Source organism: Narcine bancroftii, chromosome 13, assembly GCF_036971445.1.
Source record: "Narcine bancroftii isolate sNarBan1 chromosome 13, sNarBan1.hap1, whole genome shotgun sequence".
NCBI classification, from domain to species: domain Eukaryota; kingdom Metazoa; phylum Chordata; class Chondrichthyes; order Torpediniformes; family Narcinidae; genus Narcine; species Narcine bancroftii.
The window spans coordinates 12,926,409-12,943,336 of NC_091481.1; the positions used below are offsets into that span (position 1 = coordinate 12,926,409).

At 35.6% G+C, this 16,928-nt stretch overlaps 1 protein-coding gene across 34 annotated transcripts in view; it reads right to left on the reverse strand.

The window, feature by feature from the left end:
• The window catches only part of shank3a (SH3 and multiple ankyrin repeat domains 3a), a 651,448-nt gene that overhangs the window by 10,481 nt on the left and 624,039 nt on the right, over positions 1–16,928 (reverse strand). For 24 of the 34 annotated variants that reach the window (XM_069908783.1, XM_069908781.1, XM_069908779.1 and 21 more), the window contains one exon: positions 2,844–3,399. In XM_069908783.1, the coding sequence (XP_069764884.1) occupies positions 2,844–3,399 (556 nt within the window). Of the gene's footprint in view, positions 1–1,759; positions 1,879–2,843; positions 3,400–6,066; positions 6,102–16,928 lie in introns of those variants that run through there. The other 10 variants (XR_011348061.1, XR_011348060.1, XR_011348059.1 and 7 more) reach the window with 9 other exon arrangements.

A 16,928-nucleotide genomic window follows, 5' to 3' on the forward strand; every position in this document is an offset into this window, starting at 1 on the left:
TGTTGGGAATTTATAGAGTGCCACAAATAGGCTTAGAGCGGAGAACAGAGTTGGTTTTGTTAAATCTTATTTGTATGTAAAGTTATTTGCATCTCTTATTCCCATATATGACACATATTAAAGTTGCTACTCTCGTTTCCAATTTCAATTGACTCTCAGTCCCCTTTTCCATTATTCATGAATAGTAATGAATTTCTGCCTCATTTTCTTCTCTATGTGTCAGACTCTTTTGATAAGTATTCTGAATTCAACATCTAGTTTCCTTTTTGCTGTCAAGCATTTCTTTTTGTTGCACAATTTCTGGTATATCACTCAGAGAATAAAGTCAAAACACTGGAAAAGTAAAAAAAAATCAATTTATATTATCTCATCAAACATTTTTAAGTTTAAACATACACCACAGCAACAGGCCATTTTGGCCCACAAGTCCATGCTGCCCAATTTACACCCAATTAACCTACAGTCCTGTTTCAAACTGTGGGAGGAAACCAGAGCCCCCAGGGAAAAACCAGAGCAGACACGTAAAAACTCCTTACAGACAGCGCTGGTCCTGATAGCTGGCACTGTATAGGTGTTGTGCTAATCACTACACCAACCGTGTTGCCCCTTTTAGACAATAAGTAAGGGATGGGAAAAACTTTCTCCACTCTATCTCAACAATAGTTTGTACCACATAACAGAAAAACTATTCTGATTTTTCACACATCTATGAAAGCTTTTTCCTAATTTTCACCTAAAATGTTAACTCTGCTTCTCTCTCTATGGATGCTGACACAACCCATCAATATGAGACACTTGCCACAAACTGGCTCTACTACCCAATCCATGTTTCAATTCTTTAATCATGTTTCTCTCAATTTCTATACAGCCATTGTAGGTATCTGATTAGCAGCCTGGAAAGAAAGTTCTTTCACTCACAGGATTAGAAACGCTTCAGAGCAGAAACCACAACATCATTGCCCACATTCTCTGCATGTTTCTTTCAACGTGTTTCCTCATTTCCTTTGATCATTTCCTTCTGAGTTTCTTTTATCCATGTAATTGCTCCATCAATTTTTAAAACATTAGTAATCTTTGGGTAGGGGAAAATTACTTATCTCTTTCTCGGCTTGTTGACCAAGAACAGAAGTGAAAAGGAGAATAATGTTTTCCATTTGCTTTGGAACCAAGGAGTATATTTAGTCTTATTATGTAGTGAATGAAATTCCTGACATGTCCTCACCATCCAATGTTCCAGCATATCTTTTTTTAATATTTACTGATTGATAACATTGGCAATCCTTTTCCAATCAGCTGCTTTGGAAAACAGAATAACTTCCTCAGGTACTGCCTCATTTATCAGACAGTTCCGCGATGTAATGAATGCAGTGTAGCAACACATCTCCAGTGCATCTGTGAAAACAAGTATGTGTATGTGCGACAGTAATAGTGAACCTAAATCAAGGGCAATAGTATGTGGGAGTGTTTATGAATGAGAGACAGTGTGAATGTTGGAGGCGAAGCAATGCTCACTAAGTTTGATGATATGAAAAAAGGTATGTGTACATGATGCACCTAATTGTAATGCTTCTATTTTCTTATATTCACTGTGGAAAAGCAAGCCCTTAAAATTCTTGTAACACTTAAAGGAGCAGAAGTACAGTACATTTCAGTAAAGGGTATATACACAGTGAAAGGGTCATATTGATGTTATAGTTTGTCCCACCATTGTACATTAAATTAAAAAACAGGTCCAGCAATAGCATGGTTTGGGACTGACCCGCAGCTGAGTAGCGATGCTTTCAAACAGTATGGTTTGGTAAAGGCGACTTCAAAAGCTGATTGCCAGTCATATGGATACACGCCATGTGAGTCCACTCCAGGGATTTCTGCTTATATCTGTTTATATGACAACAAAAATATAATTCTCATATTGAACAACCTTATGAATGAACGATGAGTAAAATGCATTAAAATGTCAATGTTTCCTGGCTTCTAACATATCTCTAAAGCCTAAAAACTAAAAGTCTATCTTCATTAAAACCATGTGTACTAGAAAGAGGGGAAAATGAAATCTTAATAATTAAGTAATTTGTTTGGAAGATTCAATTTAACATTTTCTTATAATAGTATATGTGTATAGTTCTAGTAAAATTGTAACATAAAAACATTCTTATATATTTTTGTTCAAATATATAATTGGTAAAAAGATGAGTATTCTTTGTTGATGGAATAGATCTAAAATGTTTCCCTATATCTTAAACTAGCATTTGAAGGGGAAGCTTCACTGATTTGCTTTCATATTTTTGATGAATCATTGAATCCTTCCCCTTTCCTCAGATTATAGGGGACTTTGAAATAAATTTATACAATTCAGAAAAGTCTGGGTTTGATTAACTATTTTAAACATTCTCCTGAATTAACACAACTCATCCAAAGTCTGAAGGGATCTTCTGTTTGCCTCTCATCGTTTGTGCACCGATTTGCACGTTCAAAGAAGAAAGCCAGAGATTCCCTTCCCAAGCAACTATTATTCAAAGGCAACGGAATGAAATATTCGCTGATTTTTTTTCTCATTTCACTTTTTCTAAGAAAACAAAAAAATTATGATTCTCATTAGAACCTTGGTTGAGCTTCAGTGGGAACAACACCAAGCAACATCCCATAATATTCATGCAACATTAACCATAGCAACGCCACTCAGATTTAGCTCTGCCCTTTTCCACCATTCAGTGCAGTGTAATGTTTTACTTTTTGTTTGTTTAAAAAATAGCCCCTCCTCCTCCTCCCCCCCCTACCATTGACCCCAACCAACTGAGACCCATCCAACCCACCAAATTTTCCCTCTCCCCCCTCCGGTCGAGCTAGCTATCAATAAAATGTTTTAAAGCACGTTCTATGTTCATTCGATGTCCCACTCTTGTGACTCCAAGTTCCACATAGTCTTCTTTTGTCAAGGCAGGTAGATGAGAGCCTTCTATCTCATTATGTAAGAAGCTCTCTCTGTGTTCTGATAGGTTAAGACTGTCAAGCCAGTCTGCTACGTCATACTTGTTCCACATCACCATAGGCTTTTGGCAGAAGGGTTTGGGGGGGAGTAACGAATGCATGGGGATGCCAGAGGGAGATGGTGAGCGGCTACGAGCACTGGAACTCCGCACCACAAACCGCACCTCCTTGGGCTCATGAGGAATGTTGAGGCTAGAAGATTTCAGGATGGTGGGAGGGGTCTGTGTTGGGGTGGAGAGTGGCGAGGGTCTTGGTGAACTGATGCCGGCTTCTGTCCTTGATTCAACGCCAGGTTTCCCAGGGCTTGGAGCCCTTCGGGTAACTGGGTGCCTGGAGCCAGGACGGATGGTGAATGTCGCCCCAAAGCTCCGTTGGGATATCGTGTTCAGCTCTCCTAAACTACTGAAAAGTCTGTAGACAAAAAGAGAAAATAGAGAGTTAGGAATTTACATCCTGGGCTTCACCTTAGTGACTCACCCAAGGCAACAACATGCTCAAGTTTCAACATATATCAGGCTACAGCACGAAGCTTGCTTCAACATGTTCACTATTCTGCATGAGGGAACTTCAACAGGATTTTCAACCTCATCAGAAAACACCTGTTAAAGAGAGCTGAATTTAAAGTCCATCCTGGAAATACGGAACTTATTTCTCCAAAATGACATCGAGGATGATGTGAATAGACTTTTGCTACACAAGTGTATTAAGGGGTATGGAACAAGGTGGGGTTCTGAGTTTGAGAGATCTAAGTTGAGCTGCAGGGTTTGGGAATGGACATTTTTTTTAAACATATTGCTAGCAAGGACACCATTTATTGTCCAAATGATTGGTTTGCTATTCCCTTTCAGAGAGCAGTCAAGAGTTAATTACATTGGTGGATGTGGAATCACAATTAGGCAGATATTCTTCCATGAAGGACATTATTGAATATGATGGGTTGTAATCAGGACATTTGATTTTCACAATTTTTGGCAGACCATTACTAACAGCGTATTTATTTAATTAAATAAATTTAAATTCTGCCAATGCCAAAGTGGTATTTGCAATCATGGTCCCGAATTATTCGTTCAGTGCCTCTGAATATGTGTAGTACATATAAATGTTGTTGTACCAGAATGTGGGGCTGTTGAATGTGAAGGCTAAGAATGGGGAAAATTGAGAAAAGAGGGTTTCATATGCCATGGGAACCAAGTGTATGGGTGTACCATTTATGTGGATTGACTAAATATGGGGACAGATTAGCAGTGGGACTTTTGATAATGGAAAGTGTGGGTTTTGAATGTTGGTGAATACTCTGAGAGATTGTGTTAGTTTGATCTGTGAAGTGCATTGTCTTGAAAGACTGTGTTAGTGGAAAGGTAGGGTTACTGGGTTTAAGTATTGGTTTAGAGCTGATTGAATTTGAAGGCATTTGCTTGCGAAAAATGAGCATGGGTCCTTACCATTTAAAATATCTGAATTGACATTGTTAAAGCTTAATTTAGTATTTACTTTAATCACCTTTTCCATATACCTTACTCCACATCCATTCAAAATAAGTCAACTAAAATGCCTGTCTTCTGAACTCCGAAAGGTTGTAGGAGAGGATGGACAAATTAGTGAGAATAGGGTTGGCTAGCACTTAAACCACTCCACCTGGATTGTCCAACAATAATTTTTCAAGATTTGGAATTGTCCAAGAATGATATCAAAAATTTAGGACTTTATGCTGTATATTCTATGTCCCATTCTATCTATCCTCTTCCACATCAAGCCTTCCTGTATTTTAAAGGAACCAAACACCATAATTCAGTCTATCCTACAGTTCATGCTAGGATAATGCACACAACACACACAACATCCAATAATTCAAGCTTAGCACTCAGCATCATCAGGAATATAGCTAAAAGACATGAATTTCCAAATTTGTAAATGGGGGAATCACACAACTGTCATTCTACTATACTTATTTCATTCTTTTTGCTGGATATTAGGTTCTTTTTTTGCACTAGTTGGCAATATTGTTAAAAACCCAAATAAAGCTTAAGAGGAAAGTTTGCTCCTCAAATATTTATCTTGATTGAGACACTGATTAAAATCACATTTATCCAAAAAAAATATGCATTAGTGTTAAAGTATGATTGTGTTGTACCATGCTTGTGATACTGAGAGTTAATGTCTTGATTAATAAGGGTAACCTCTAAGTTTTTGTAGATGGGAAGTGGTTGCTTCCCACTAACACCCCATGACTGAAAATCACAAGCGCGGTGCTCTTTTGCATTAACAAATGATGCACAAATCAAAGAAAATGAGTTATAGTCTGCAATATTAACACTTCCTAAGGCAAAATATGGATGGGAATATTAGTTTGGTTGAATCTGGGAAGAGAAGATTTTACCAGAGATCTAAATCTAGGTTACTGGAAGGAGAAGAGATGGAGGGAATGAACTAATGAATCAGAATGCTAGTGATGCTTTCATCATACAAGTAAAATAAATACACAATGGGTTTGACCTCCTCCAAGTCTCACCAAATGCCTAGTTCTTGTCAACAGATGATGTTTCAATTTCTCATTTTTTAACTCTAACAGCTTTGCATCAAGCATTCCACATTTATAAGCTTTGTTTCTGAGTCTTTGTTGATGAAAATGCCAGTGATTGAGTCTCATCAAACCTTTCCAGGCCAGATGCAGCAATATTTACGTGCATAATACCCCTTGCAATAGCTCATAAACCATTCTGAGGGCAAGCACAGAAAGAATAAGTAGAGAGTAAAGCTATTTTGTGGAGATATGCAAGTGACAGAGAAGTGGAAGGTAGATATAATTTGGTCTCAAGTATGTGTTCATTTTCCTGCTCGTGAGCTAATGGAACCAGACGCTGTCTGACTTGGTGGAGGGCAGCCCATGCATTAGAAAGGGAAAAAAAGTAAAACGCAACGCGCACACACAAACACACACATACACGCACACACAGGCACAAAAAGTGAGTACCATTGATGTTTTAACTTCACCATAGAGCATTCACAGTTTACAAGACGGCAAAATTAAAAGAATCCAAGAAGGGGGTTTGGATGTGGTGAATGGTTGTGAGCACTTACACAATTTGCTCACCCTCCTGAGGCTCGAGGTGATTCTAGACAGAGCACCACAACGCATGCACAGTGAGCGGAAAAAAAAAGAGGCAATGAAAGAGAAATGTTAGCATCAATCCATGAATATGATCGGACATTTCCACTACAAACACTAACAGTAAACACTTTCTATAATAGGCTTGTTTCACATCACTTCAGAGGCTGAGTCTTGGCTCTCTTTCCTGTCCTTCCCTTAGTTGAAATAAGCAGTCCCTTCAGATTTGCTTTTAAATCAGAATATGAGATAAGAGAGATTTAAATGACTAAGTGATTGCAGGGTATTTAAGAATTTTAACTCATAATCTGAAGTATTGCCTTCCAGGATAATACTCAATTCAAAGAATGGAAGGTACTGATTACAAAAGATGCTAAAGCAAAAATGAATTTTGTTGTTGTGTGAAAAACTGCGTTGAACTCTATTCATATAAAAAATAAAGCTGGATTATAGAAAATGCAATCTTCTCTAAGGGAGTCTGGAATCAGTACAATTGCAAAGCAGGCCAGATCCTAAAACTAAGATGTGTTAAATGTAAGTAACAGATTTTAGAATTCCACTGCCAAGGGAACTTGATTGCAGTGGTTTTGAACTGTACTCACCCAGTTGTTGCTCAGGAACATGGATTTTAAAACAATATTCCAACACTGAGTTTGGCAGGTTCTGAAATTATCTTAAATGATTTAAGGAAAACTGAACAAAAAACAAATGGAATAGCTTCAATTCAATTATAAAGAGGATGCAGAAAATATGAAGACCAATTGAACCACATTAAGAATCTGTAGCAAGTTAACAAGAATGTAAAAATATGGGAGTCTGAACTTCATAAATAGATGTAGAGTACAAAAGTAGTATGTTATGCTGGAGTTGCATAATTCATTAATTAACTCCAGTGTGGTGTTTTGTGCCCATTTATGGGATCGCACCAGACATAGTCAAGACCTTGAGATGATGCAGTGCAGTTGGAGTACAGAAGAATGAGAGGGAATCGCATAGGAGCATTTTGAATGGTGAAAGGCCTGGACAGAGTAGATGCAGCAAAGCTGTTTCCCATGGGAGGAGATTCTAGGTCAAGAGGGCATAACTTCCAAATAAAAGGGCGTCAATTTAAAACAGAGATTTGGAAACATTTCTTTAGTCAGAGGGACGTGACTCTGTGGAACTTGTTGCCACAGGTGGTTATGGAAGTGGTCACTGGGTGTATTCAAGGCAGAGATTGATATATATTTGATTAATCAGGGCATCAAGGGTTATGGGGAGAAAGCCAGGGAATGGGGCTGAGTGAGTGGATGGATCATCTCATGATTAGAATGGCGGAGCAGACTCGATAGGATAATGGGGCTACTTCTAATCCTGTATTTTGTAATCTTGTGATAACTGATGTGGGAAAATGTGCTATATTTGAAGACAAGATTGGAGTTGTTTTTAGATAGTTAAGAGGAAATTTAAAGATAAATGCTATATCATAAATTTTTTTGACCTCCTGTTTCTAATTTTAGTGGCAACTAAGACCCAACAGGAAAGGAACTGTGGGCCTGAGCCTTGATATTGGGGGTAGATGGAGATAGAAATCATAGCCCAGTGCTTGAAAGAGTGGGGGGAGAAGGGGGAGATTACATCAAGTCTCCTGCTGACAATGAGGTAAGTAATAAGGTAAGAAGGGATTGGCCAGCAAAGCCACAATTGGGCATCAAAGAATCATGGGATGGGGGGGGGGGGGACTGGAATACCTTGGTGGATTGCGTGATTTTGACAAATATCAGGGAATGGAAATTCAGGCAGTGTTGGTGCAGCATGAGCTGGGCACCAGATCATTAACACAAAACCCAAAAATTGTCCCTTGGGTGATGGGAATATCCAATTCACCCTGCAATGCTCTGAAAGAGGGATACCTGCTTAATGACATTATCCCATGTGTTTGAAAGCAGATATCATGCCAATGATACAAGGGTAACTCACTTAACGAAGAGTTCTGTGGAATTTCTGAGGGAAAATGATATGATATTGAATTTCTGAGCATTATTTTCATGGCAGAAGAATTAATCACAAGAAGAATTGATTTAGGATGGTTCGTGAATGAACCAAAAAAAGGATGTTTTCTCCATGCAGAGACTTGTTATGAATGAAATGTACTACGGGTATTTGTAAAAGTGTTGGAAGTAGTTTCAAAGGAAATTTTAATGCATCATTGTAAGGGGAAGAAAATAGTGCAGAGCTGAGAAAAAGTGGAGGTAACTGTGTTCCTTATTTGACATCATAACTTTGTTCATTACGTGATGATATGACAAAAGTTTGGAAGTACATACAAGGAGTTAAAAGGTAATTTGCTTGGGATATTATTCTGCGCTCAGAGCTATGAAGCAATGTAATATGTCATACCCAAAGGAATTAGTTCCATAATGCATGTGCATCTCATGCTCTCTTATACTTAATCAAAATATATGCCATAGCCTCTGATTTCTCAGAAGCAAATAGGGCATTTCTATTCTTTGTAAAGCTATTGGGGGGGGGGGGGGCAGCCACATGTTGTGCAACTGCAACTACAATGAAAGTCATTAATTGGCATCTTGCTGTAAACTACAGGAGTCACAGACAAATCCAAGCAGTTCTTCAAACGGGAACTTGAGATGTGAACATGAGAGGTTATGTCATAATTGGGATTCTCAAGAAATTGCCAAATTACATGAAGTCATTTGACGTAAAATTCTCATATCACTTTATATTTTTTATGGAACAATTCAGTGAGATCAGTTCTTCAAATGCCAAATGCATTTCATTTAGGAAGATGTTATTTACTAACTACAGGCAATGAGTTTCAAATCATAAAAACACTGCATGAAAAGGCTTCTCCTTGTTTCCTTTTGTCATTATTTTAAATACTTCTCTTTGCCTTTAAACCACCTACTAATTGTAAAAGACTTATTTAAATTCGTCATGATTCTTGCAAATGACTTTCAAATCTCCTTTTAAATTAAGCTTCGAGTACAACTCTAGTATTTTCAGTGTAACCTTGAAGCTGAAATCCACTCTGGAACTGTTTAAGTGAAGCTTTTCTATGCTCTCTGGAAAATCTACAAGTCTTTCCTAAAGAATAGTGATTGGAAATACATGCACAATTGCTATTGTGGTCTCTTAAGTATTTTAAGAGCTCCTTAAGCATCCTGCTTAAGTAGTCTCACCCCAACAGAAGTCCAGGATTCCATTTACTAACAAAATATTCATTCAATATGCCCTGCCAGTTTCAAAAATGTATGCACTCTCTTTAAAATTGTGCCATTGAGTTGATATTGACTCTTCTTGATCCTTCTAGTGAAATGTCCTATAGAAGAACTGGCTGAATAGTTTACTTTTCTTTGAAAGGAAGACTTCTAACAGTCATGAAACCAATAGAGACATGAATTTTCAATCCAATCATCTTACTGTGGCCTTCTCAACAGTTAAAGCCTGACAATGTTTAGACTGTGTACAACCAACACTGAGTATCCAAGAATGTTGGCTACTAGAGTGCAAAACAGGTACTGTTAGCCTATGTGCGTCAATGTTAAGATATTAGAAGAAAGGAGATGAAATCTGAAGGAATTTTGAAACAAGTCTAATCTGATAATAAATTCAGTGGTGGCATATGAGGCAAATGTCAGCAGCCAAAATCCTTAAACAGCCAAAGCCATGGTATGTTCTCAGTGAATCCCATAAAGGGAGGTTCATGCTAAACACTTCACACACAAATGGAAGTTACACATTGCAATGGAAGGATTCATGTAATGATGTGCCACTTAATAGTGAAAAATCAAAAAATATCACCAGCCATTCCTTTTCCATACTTATGTGGAATTTCTTTTAGAGATGTTCCATTATCAAGGTATGCCACAGTCTGTGGTGAGGAGTGAGAATGGCAGCATCATTAAATCAGTGTCGTTGCTAATCTTTTGTTTTACTGAATTTTTGGCTTAAATTGCAAATTATGCATCATTACCGTTTGTTACCTATTATATTCCATGCCGGCCTCAATTTCACATTCAATAGAGTTGTCATTCTGCATGATTGAATTGGAAGAATACCATTCAGGGGCTTGCCTGATTCTGGGTGATTGACTCTGTTTAGATCTCCCATTCAAAACCATTCTCATTTGTAGATTATGGATTATTGTATAAATCATTGCTGTCCTGCTAACTGAAGAGTCCAGTAAATTAGGAATGCTGAACAGAACGATTGAGTCATCATTCTTTTTCCCTTAAGGTGAAGTTGTGAATACAGGCTGGCCATAGTGTTGCAATTCTTCGAAGATTGCTGAAAGCATGATATTGGGAGGGGCATTCAAAACTCAATAAATGGAAAAATATTAGAGAAACATGGAAATTGCCGTTGCTGGAATCATGAGTGAACAAAGAGAAGATGAAAGGATTTACAGACTAATGCTAGAAATGCTCAATGAATGTTTTGAGTCAGGATCCTTTATCAAGTTTATCAGTCTTGGTAAAGAGTCTTGACTTAAAACAGTGACTGACCAGTTCTACCCATGAATGCCGACTGACCTGTTGAATCCCTCCAGAGAGGGATATGTTTGTTCACAAATAAAAAATATTGACTGATGCATTACTAAGTCTGGCTCCCTGACTCACTATTGAGTTTGCTGTATTTGGAATGGATACAAGAGCTGGAAAGATAGGTAAAAGTTGAAAAAATGGAAAGAAACAAGAAACTCTGCCTTTTTCACAGGCAAACCCAACTACTGAGGGGTCTTCTGATGTTATTGAACAAATCAAAGAATTTATTGATGCAGGATTTAAATGTCCAGAAAATAAGCTTTTGGCACTGGAAAATTGACTTGCATAGGTCTGTTGTTCTACAGAAGAACAATGTGAGCATTTGACCATAGCAGATTCTACTTTAAAGAATTTGAATGATGGATCTGCCACCTGGAAGACAATAACAAGAGACAACAATGAGAATTACTGATTTGGAAAGTCGAAGTAGGCAGCAGAACCTGGGCATTTAGGCTTGGCTGAAGATACTGAAACTGGTATGCTTACTAAATTTTTTTGATTTGTTGGTAATGGTATTTGGGGACAAGATGTTTCTGACGCCACCAGAGCTTGACAGAGCACATCATTCATTATTGCTTAAGCCTAAATCAGGGCAAAAAGCACTTTTAGTGGTTATACGCCCACATCCTCATTAAACGAAGTAAGTGCTGAACTGTGAAGCCCATCGTAAATGTACCCTGCAATACCAAAGCAAAAAAATGTAGAACCGTGGATGATTACTCTCCCAAAGTTAAGAAAAACTGAGCTGTCTTTAGAGAGGCTTGTCAGAGTTACACAAGCGTGGGTGCAACCTTCACCGCTGTTCCCAGCATGTGTTCTCATCTCTGTTACCAATGGAAGCAAGACATCATTTGGTTCAGTGGAGGAGACTTGGGACTACATTCATAACCTTTCTGCTCCTACTTCTGAATTAAATTTTCTCGTTTTTTCTGTTGAATGGTTGGTTTGAAATGGTGATAGAATGTTAAAGGTTCATTTATTTGTTTTTAAGATTTTCATAGGGGAAAACAGTTATTGCAAGTTGATTTAATTTGGAGTGGTTGAAGGAAAAGAATTTAATACACTTTAATTGCATTTACATTTAAGATTATGCTATCAAAATGGAATAATTAAGAAAAAAACTTCATGAGGTCTTTAATTTTTTTGATATGTTTAGACTAAACATGGCTTCTTTTGGTTTGTTATGAACAGCTGCAAGGGTAATGTTTACTTTGCTTTAGAGCAGGAACTTTTAATCTATGCTGGAAGATAGTGGGTTTTTATAATTAATTAGTGTGCTGTTAGCCTTAGGGGGTAGGATTGGAGAAGAAAAGGTGAAGGATCATGGGTGTTTTGCATTGCAATGGTGCTTTATTGTTATGGTTTTCCGGCTTCCATCTTATGGAGTTGTATGTTTTGGTTTAATAAGGCCATCTGCAGGCTGGAGGTCGTTGTGCATGTTGCACAAACTCGGCTCTGCACATGTGAACTTCTGAAATTAGTTTTATTGTTAGTGACTACTTTTTATAAATGAGTGATCATGGCTAATCCTATTAAGTCCTTGGGTTGGAATGTGAAAGGCCTAAATCATCCAGTAAAACAAATGTAAGTGGCTTCACATTTAAAACAACTTAAAGTTGCAATTTACAGGAGACATATATACGTGGCAGTGATGTTTTGTGCCCAATGTCGTGAAGGAAAGGGCAGCAATATCATTCTTCCTTTCAAGCCAAATTTAGAGGGGTATCTATCCTTATTAATCAGAATATTCCTTTTAGTATACATAATGTTGTTTTGGATTCTAAAGTTGCTTTATTATTGTTTCAGGGAAATTACATGATAAAATGGTGATTTTTGCATATGTTTATGCTCCCAATGTAGATGATTCAGGTTTTTTTGGACATATTTTTTACTTTTTTGTTGGATTTAAATTTATATTCACTTATTTTAGGTGGAGATTTCAACTGCTGGTTGGACCCTATCCCAGATTGTTCATCTTCTAATCTGGCTACATTAAACAAATCTGTTTCATTATCAGATTATGACATTTCAGATAGTTGATTTTTAAAAATTCTACTAATAGAGTGTATTATCTTTCCCCCAAGTTCATTACACTTACTCACGTATTAATTACTTTTTTATTGATAAAAGGCACTGGTGCCTCAATTCGGTATTATTATCCGATAAGGATTTGTTAAATTTATGGAAGAATGGGTCATTTTCTTTTTTGATACTAATCTCTCTTCAGAGACCTCTAGTTTAGTTATATGGGATACTTTGAAGGCTTTTCTTAGGGGCAAATCATTTAATTAAAAAAATGAAGACAAATAAAGAAAGATCTGAGTTAAAGTTAATTAAATAAACAGTTAGATCAACAATACACTCAGACTAAAAACTTTAGATGTATACAAAGAACAGACTGAACTTAAAATTAAATTTAATCTTTTCTCCACATATCCAGCTGAATGCCAACTTTTGAAATCTAAAAGTAAATTTTACATTCATGGTGATAAATCTGGTAAGTTTTGGCTAACCAATTAAGAGGATTTGGTGCTAAACGTCACATTACAAAGGTTTGTAAAGATAATGATATTATGACTTCAGATTATTTGGAGATAAATTATATATTTAAAAGATTCTACTCCAAACTATACTCTTCTGAATGTATGAATGACTGTAATTTGATGAAATTTTTTTAGACAGATTGAATATCCCCAAGATTTCTTCAAATAGTCAAATCAGACTGGATGAATCTATCTCGCAAGAGGAAATAACGATTGTTATATCTTTCTTACAATCTGGAAAGGCCCCTGGACCTGATGGGTTTCCTGTGGAATATTTAAAATTATTTTCTCAATTGTTCACATGTCACTTGAATGTGGTATTTGCAGATTTGTTTAAACAAGGTAAACTTCCAGATTCATTTAATGGGGCTTGCATATCTTTAATTGCGAAGAAAGGTAAGGACACAACCAAATGTTCCTCCTATAGACTGATCTTCTTACTGAGCACTGATGCTAAAATTTTAGCCAATAGGATGGAAAACATTTTATTGTCAGCTATTTCTGAAAATCAGATGGGGTTTAATAAGAAACAATATTCCTATTTTAATATATGTCGCTTAATGAATATTATGTATTTGCCCTCCGGGAAAACTCCTGAGTGTATTCTTTGATTGGATGCAGAAAAAGCTTTTGATCAAATAGAATAGGCATATCTATTTACAACCCTTGCAAAATTTAACTTTGGTTCCGATTTTATTACATGGGTTAAATTATTGTACTCAATTCTTGCCACAATTCTTACTAATTTACAACAATCTCAGCCTTTCAATCTGCAACATGGCACTCAACAAGGATGCCCGTTAAGTCCTTTATTATTTGATCTGGTGATTGAACCATTGACAATTGCATTTTGTGAGTGCAAGGACATCTTGGGAATATGGAGGAAAGGGATCTCTCTTTATGCAGATGATCTTTTACTTTTCATTTCAGATCCAGTCACCTCCCTCCCACATATGATGCCATTATTTTCACAATTCAGTCAATTTTCAGGATATAAATTGAATGTGCATAAAAGTGAACTTCTTCCATTGAATTTTCCTGCAGCAATGTATGATTGTTAAAAATCAATTGACCATTCTTGGTATTACAATTACAAAGAAACATAAACTTCTTTTTAAGGATAATTTCTGTCTAGATTTATGAACCCCCTTTTTAATAGAACCTGCTTGTAATACAAGATACATTGCAGAAACAAATTTCTTAGTATTACCTCTCCTAATAAGAACTTCCAACTCACTACAAGCCATTAAATACATTGTTGGACATAATTTTTCCTGCAAGTATCTGCTCAATTGAAGATAACAAAAAAGTATTCTGAGTTATTCCACATTTATCTCTTCATTGTTGAAATGACATCAATTGACCTTGTTTGTAACAATCTTCTATATTTTTAATACCATTTTTAATAATGAGATCAAATATTTAAAATTTGATTATCTTCAGTAAAAGGAATCAAAGGCATCTTAAGTGATATATTTCCTTTCAGTCCAATTTCATTATTTACCTTATGCCAAATGGAAATCAAATGTCTAAGCAAAGGTGCTTCTTTCACACCAACTATTAACTTTGAATCCCATTTATATATAAATTCCTATGCTAATTTCTCATCCATCTCTCTATTGACCCATCCAGGTTTTCTTGATCTCTCAAATAAAGAAGTAAGAAATCTCAATTGAGCCACTTGGTAATAATTAAGTTGGAAGTTGCAAACCTCCCAGTTCATATTTCCATATTAATCGTACTATAGATACTCGACATTTTACCTTTCCAAATAAATTTCCTTATATGTTTATTTAGCTCTTGAAAAAATGTTTATGGAAGAAATATTGGTAAAGTTTGAAAAAGATATTGTATCTACAGAAAAATATTCATCTTGATACAATTTACTCTACCTACTAATGTTATTGGCAAAGTGATCCATTTTTAAAAATCTTCTGACTTTTTTAAGCAGTGATAAATAATTTAATTTATATAAGTTATTTAAATTATTATCTATCCAGATCCCTAAATATTTAATAGATTCTTTTTACCATTTAAATTGAGTATTTCTTCGAAAGAGTATAATCTCCTTGTGTAAGAGGCATAACTTCACTTTTATGCCAATTTATATAACCTGAAAATTTTCCATATTCTTCCAAATTTAAATATAATTTACATAAGTCTCTGGTTCTGTCAGGTATATAAAAACATCATCTGCAAATAAACTGATTTTGTACTCCTCTTGACCAACCTTAAACCCCTTAATTTCTAAATTCAATTGTTAAATATGCTATGAGAATTTGGGCAGTTTTGAAAAAAATTTGCATTTCATAATTTCTCTCTTTCAAGCCCTATCATATCCAAACACTTTTTTTCAACCTTCTTTATGATGTTATTTTTCAGGGATGGTATTCAAAGATCTGTTCATTGATGGTTATTTTGCATCATTTGACCAGCTTTCTGCTAAAATTAACCTGCCAAATCTCAAATTTTTAGATATTTGCAAGTCCAGCATTTTTTTGAATCACAATTATCTGATTTTCAAAGAGTCTGAATCAAATTTTGTAGTTGAGTTATTTTTAGTTTAATGCCTTCTTGTAAAGGTTTAATATCTATTATATTTATGAGAAATTTTTATGTTTAAACCAGACTTCCATAGTTAAAATTATAAATGTTTGGGAACAGGATTTAAATTTGATTATATCAGATGTGGATTTGGACACAATTCTTAAGTTGGTTAATAGCTCTTCATTATGTGCTACCATTCTTTATTACAATTTAAAGTGCTACACAGAGCACAGTTGCCTAAGATAATTTTTTTCGTTTTTATTCTGATATGAGCTCCTGTTCTGACAGGTGTAAGAGCGGAGAAGCCTCATTAATTCCTATAAAATGGGAGGGAATGATTCTTCTTTGTCTCTGGTTCAGAGTTGTGCTATTTCTTTTGTCTCTCTTTTGGTGAGCAGTGCAATTTTAATTAAATGGAAAGGTGCTGCCTCACCTCCTCATGATCAGTGGTTGTGTGACATCATGTCTTGTTTGAATTCAGTTCATATGGATTTCAGACATATGGGAGTCATTTATGACTATCTTATTTTATAATTTCACTTCAAGGTAATTAAATTGTCTGACTTGTATCTTTTTAATGCTCCTTTTATATATATTTTTCCTATCTTAATTTTTCCTTTAATATTAATCATATATAGCATCTGGCAATGCTGTTAAGCAGGACTTTTTAGTTATTTTACTTTTTTCCTTATTTTTCTTTTATTTTTTTTTCCTTTCTATTCTTTTTATTTGTATTTTTAAATAGACATCATTTTGATTATGAATTATAGATATTATTTTCAATTTATGTATGTATGTTTTTTTTTAATTCTGAATGTTTTATTAAGTTTCTGTAACTATTTATTGATTTGTATTTTTTGTATAAGTTCTCTATTAAAATCAATAAAAATATTTTTAAAGAACTAAACTATGATCCAACTGTCCTAAAATCTTGTACCAACATTTTTAGGGAGCACCTTGAATTGCCTGACTACATTAAAGGCAGAAAAATGCAAGCTTTATTTATCAAACTAACTGGAAGTTCTCACTCAGTTTGCACATTCCTTTTGATACCTCGCAAGTTTCTGCAGGGTGCTCCGACTTACTCCCAAATTCTCAAAATGTGCTGGTAAATTAAATAGCTACGGTCTACTGTAAATAATGTGTGTGTGTGTGTGTGTGTGTGTGTGTGTGTGTGTGTGCGTGCGTGTGTACAAGATT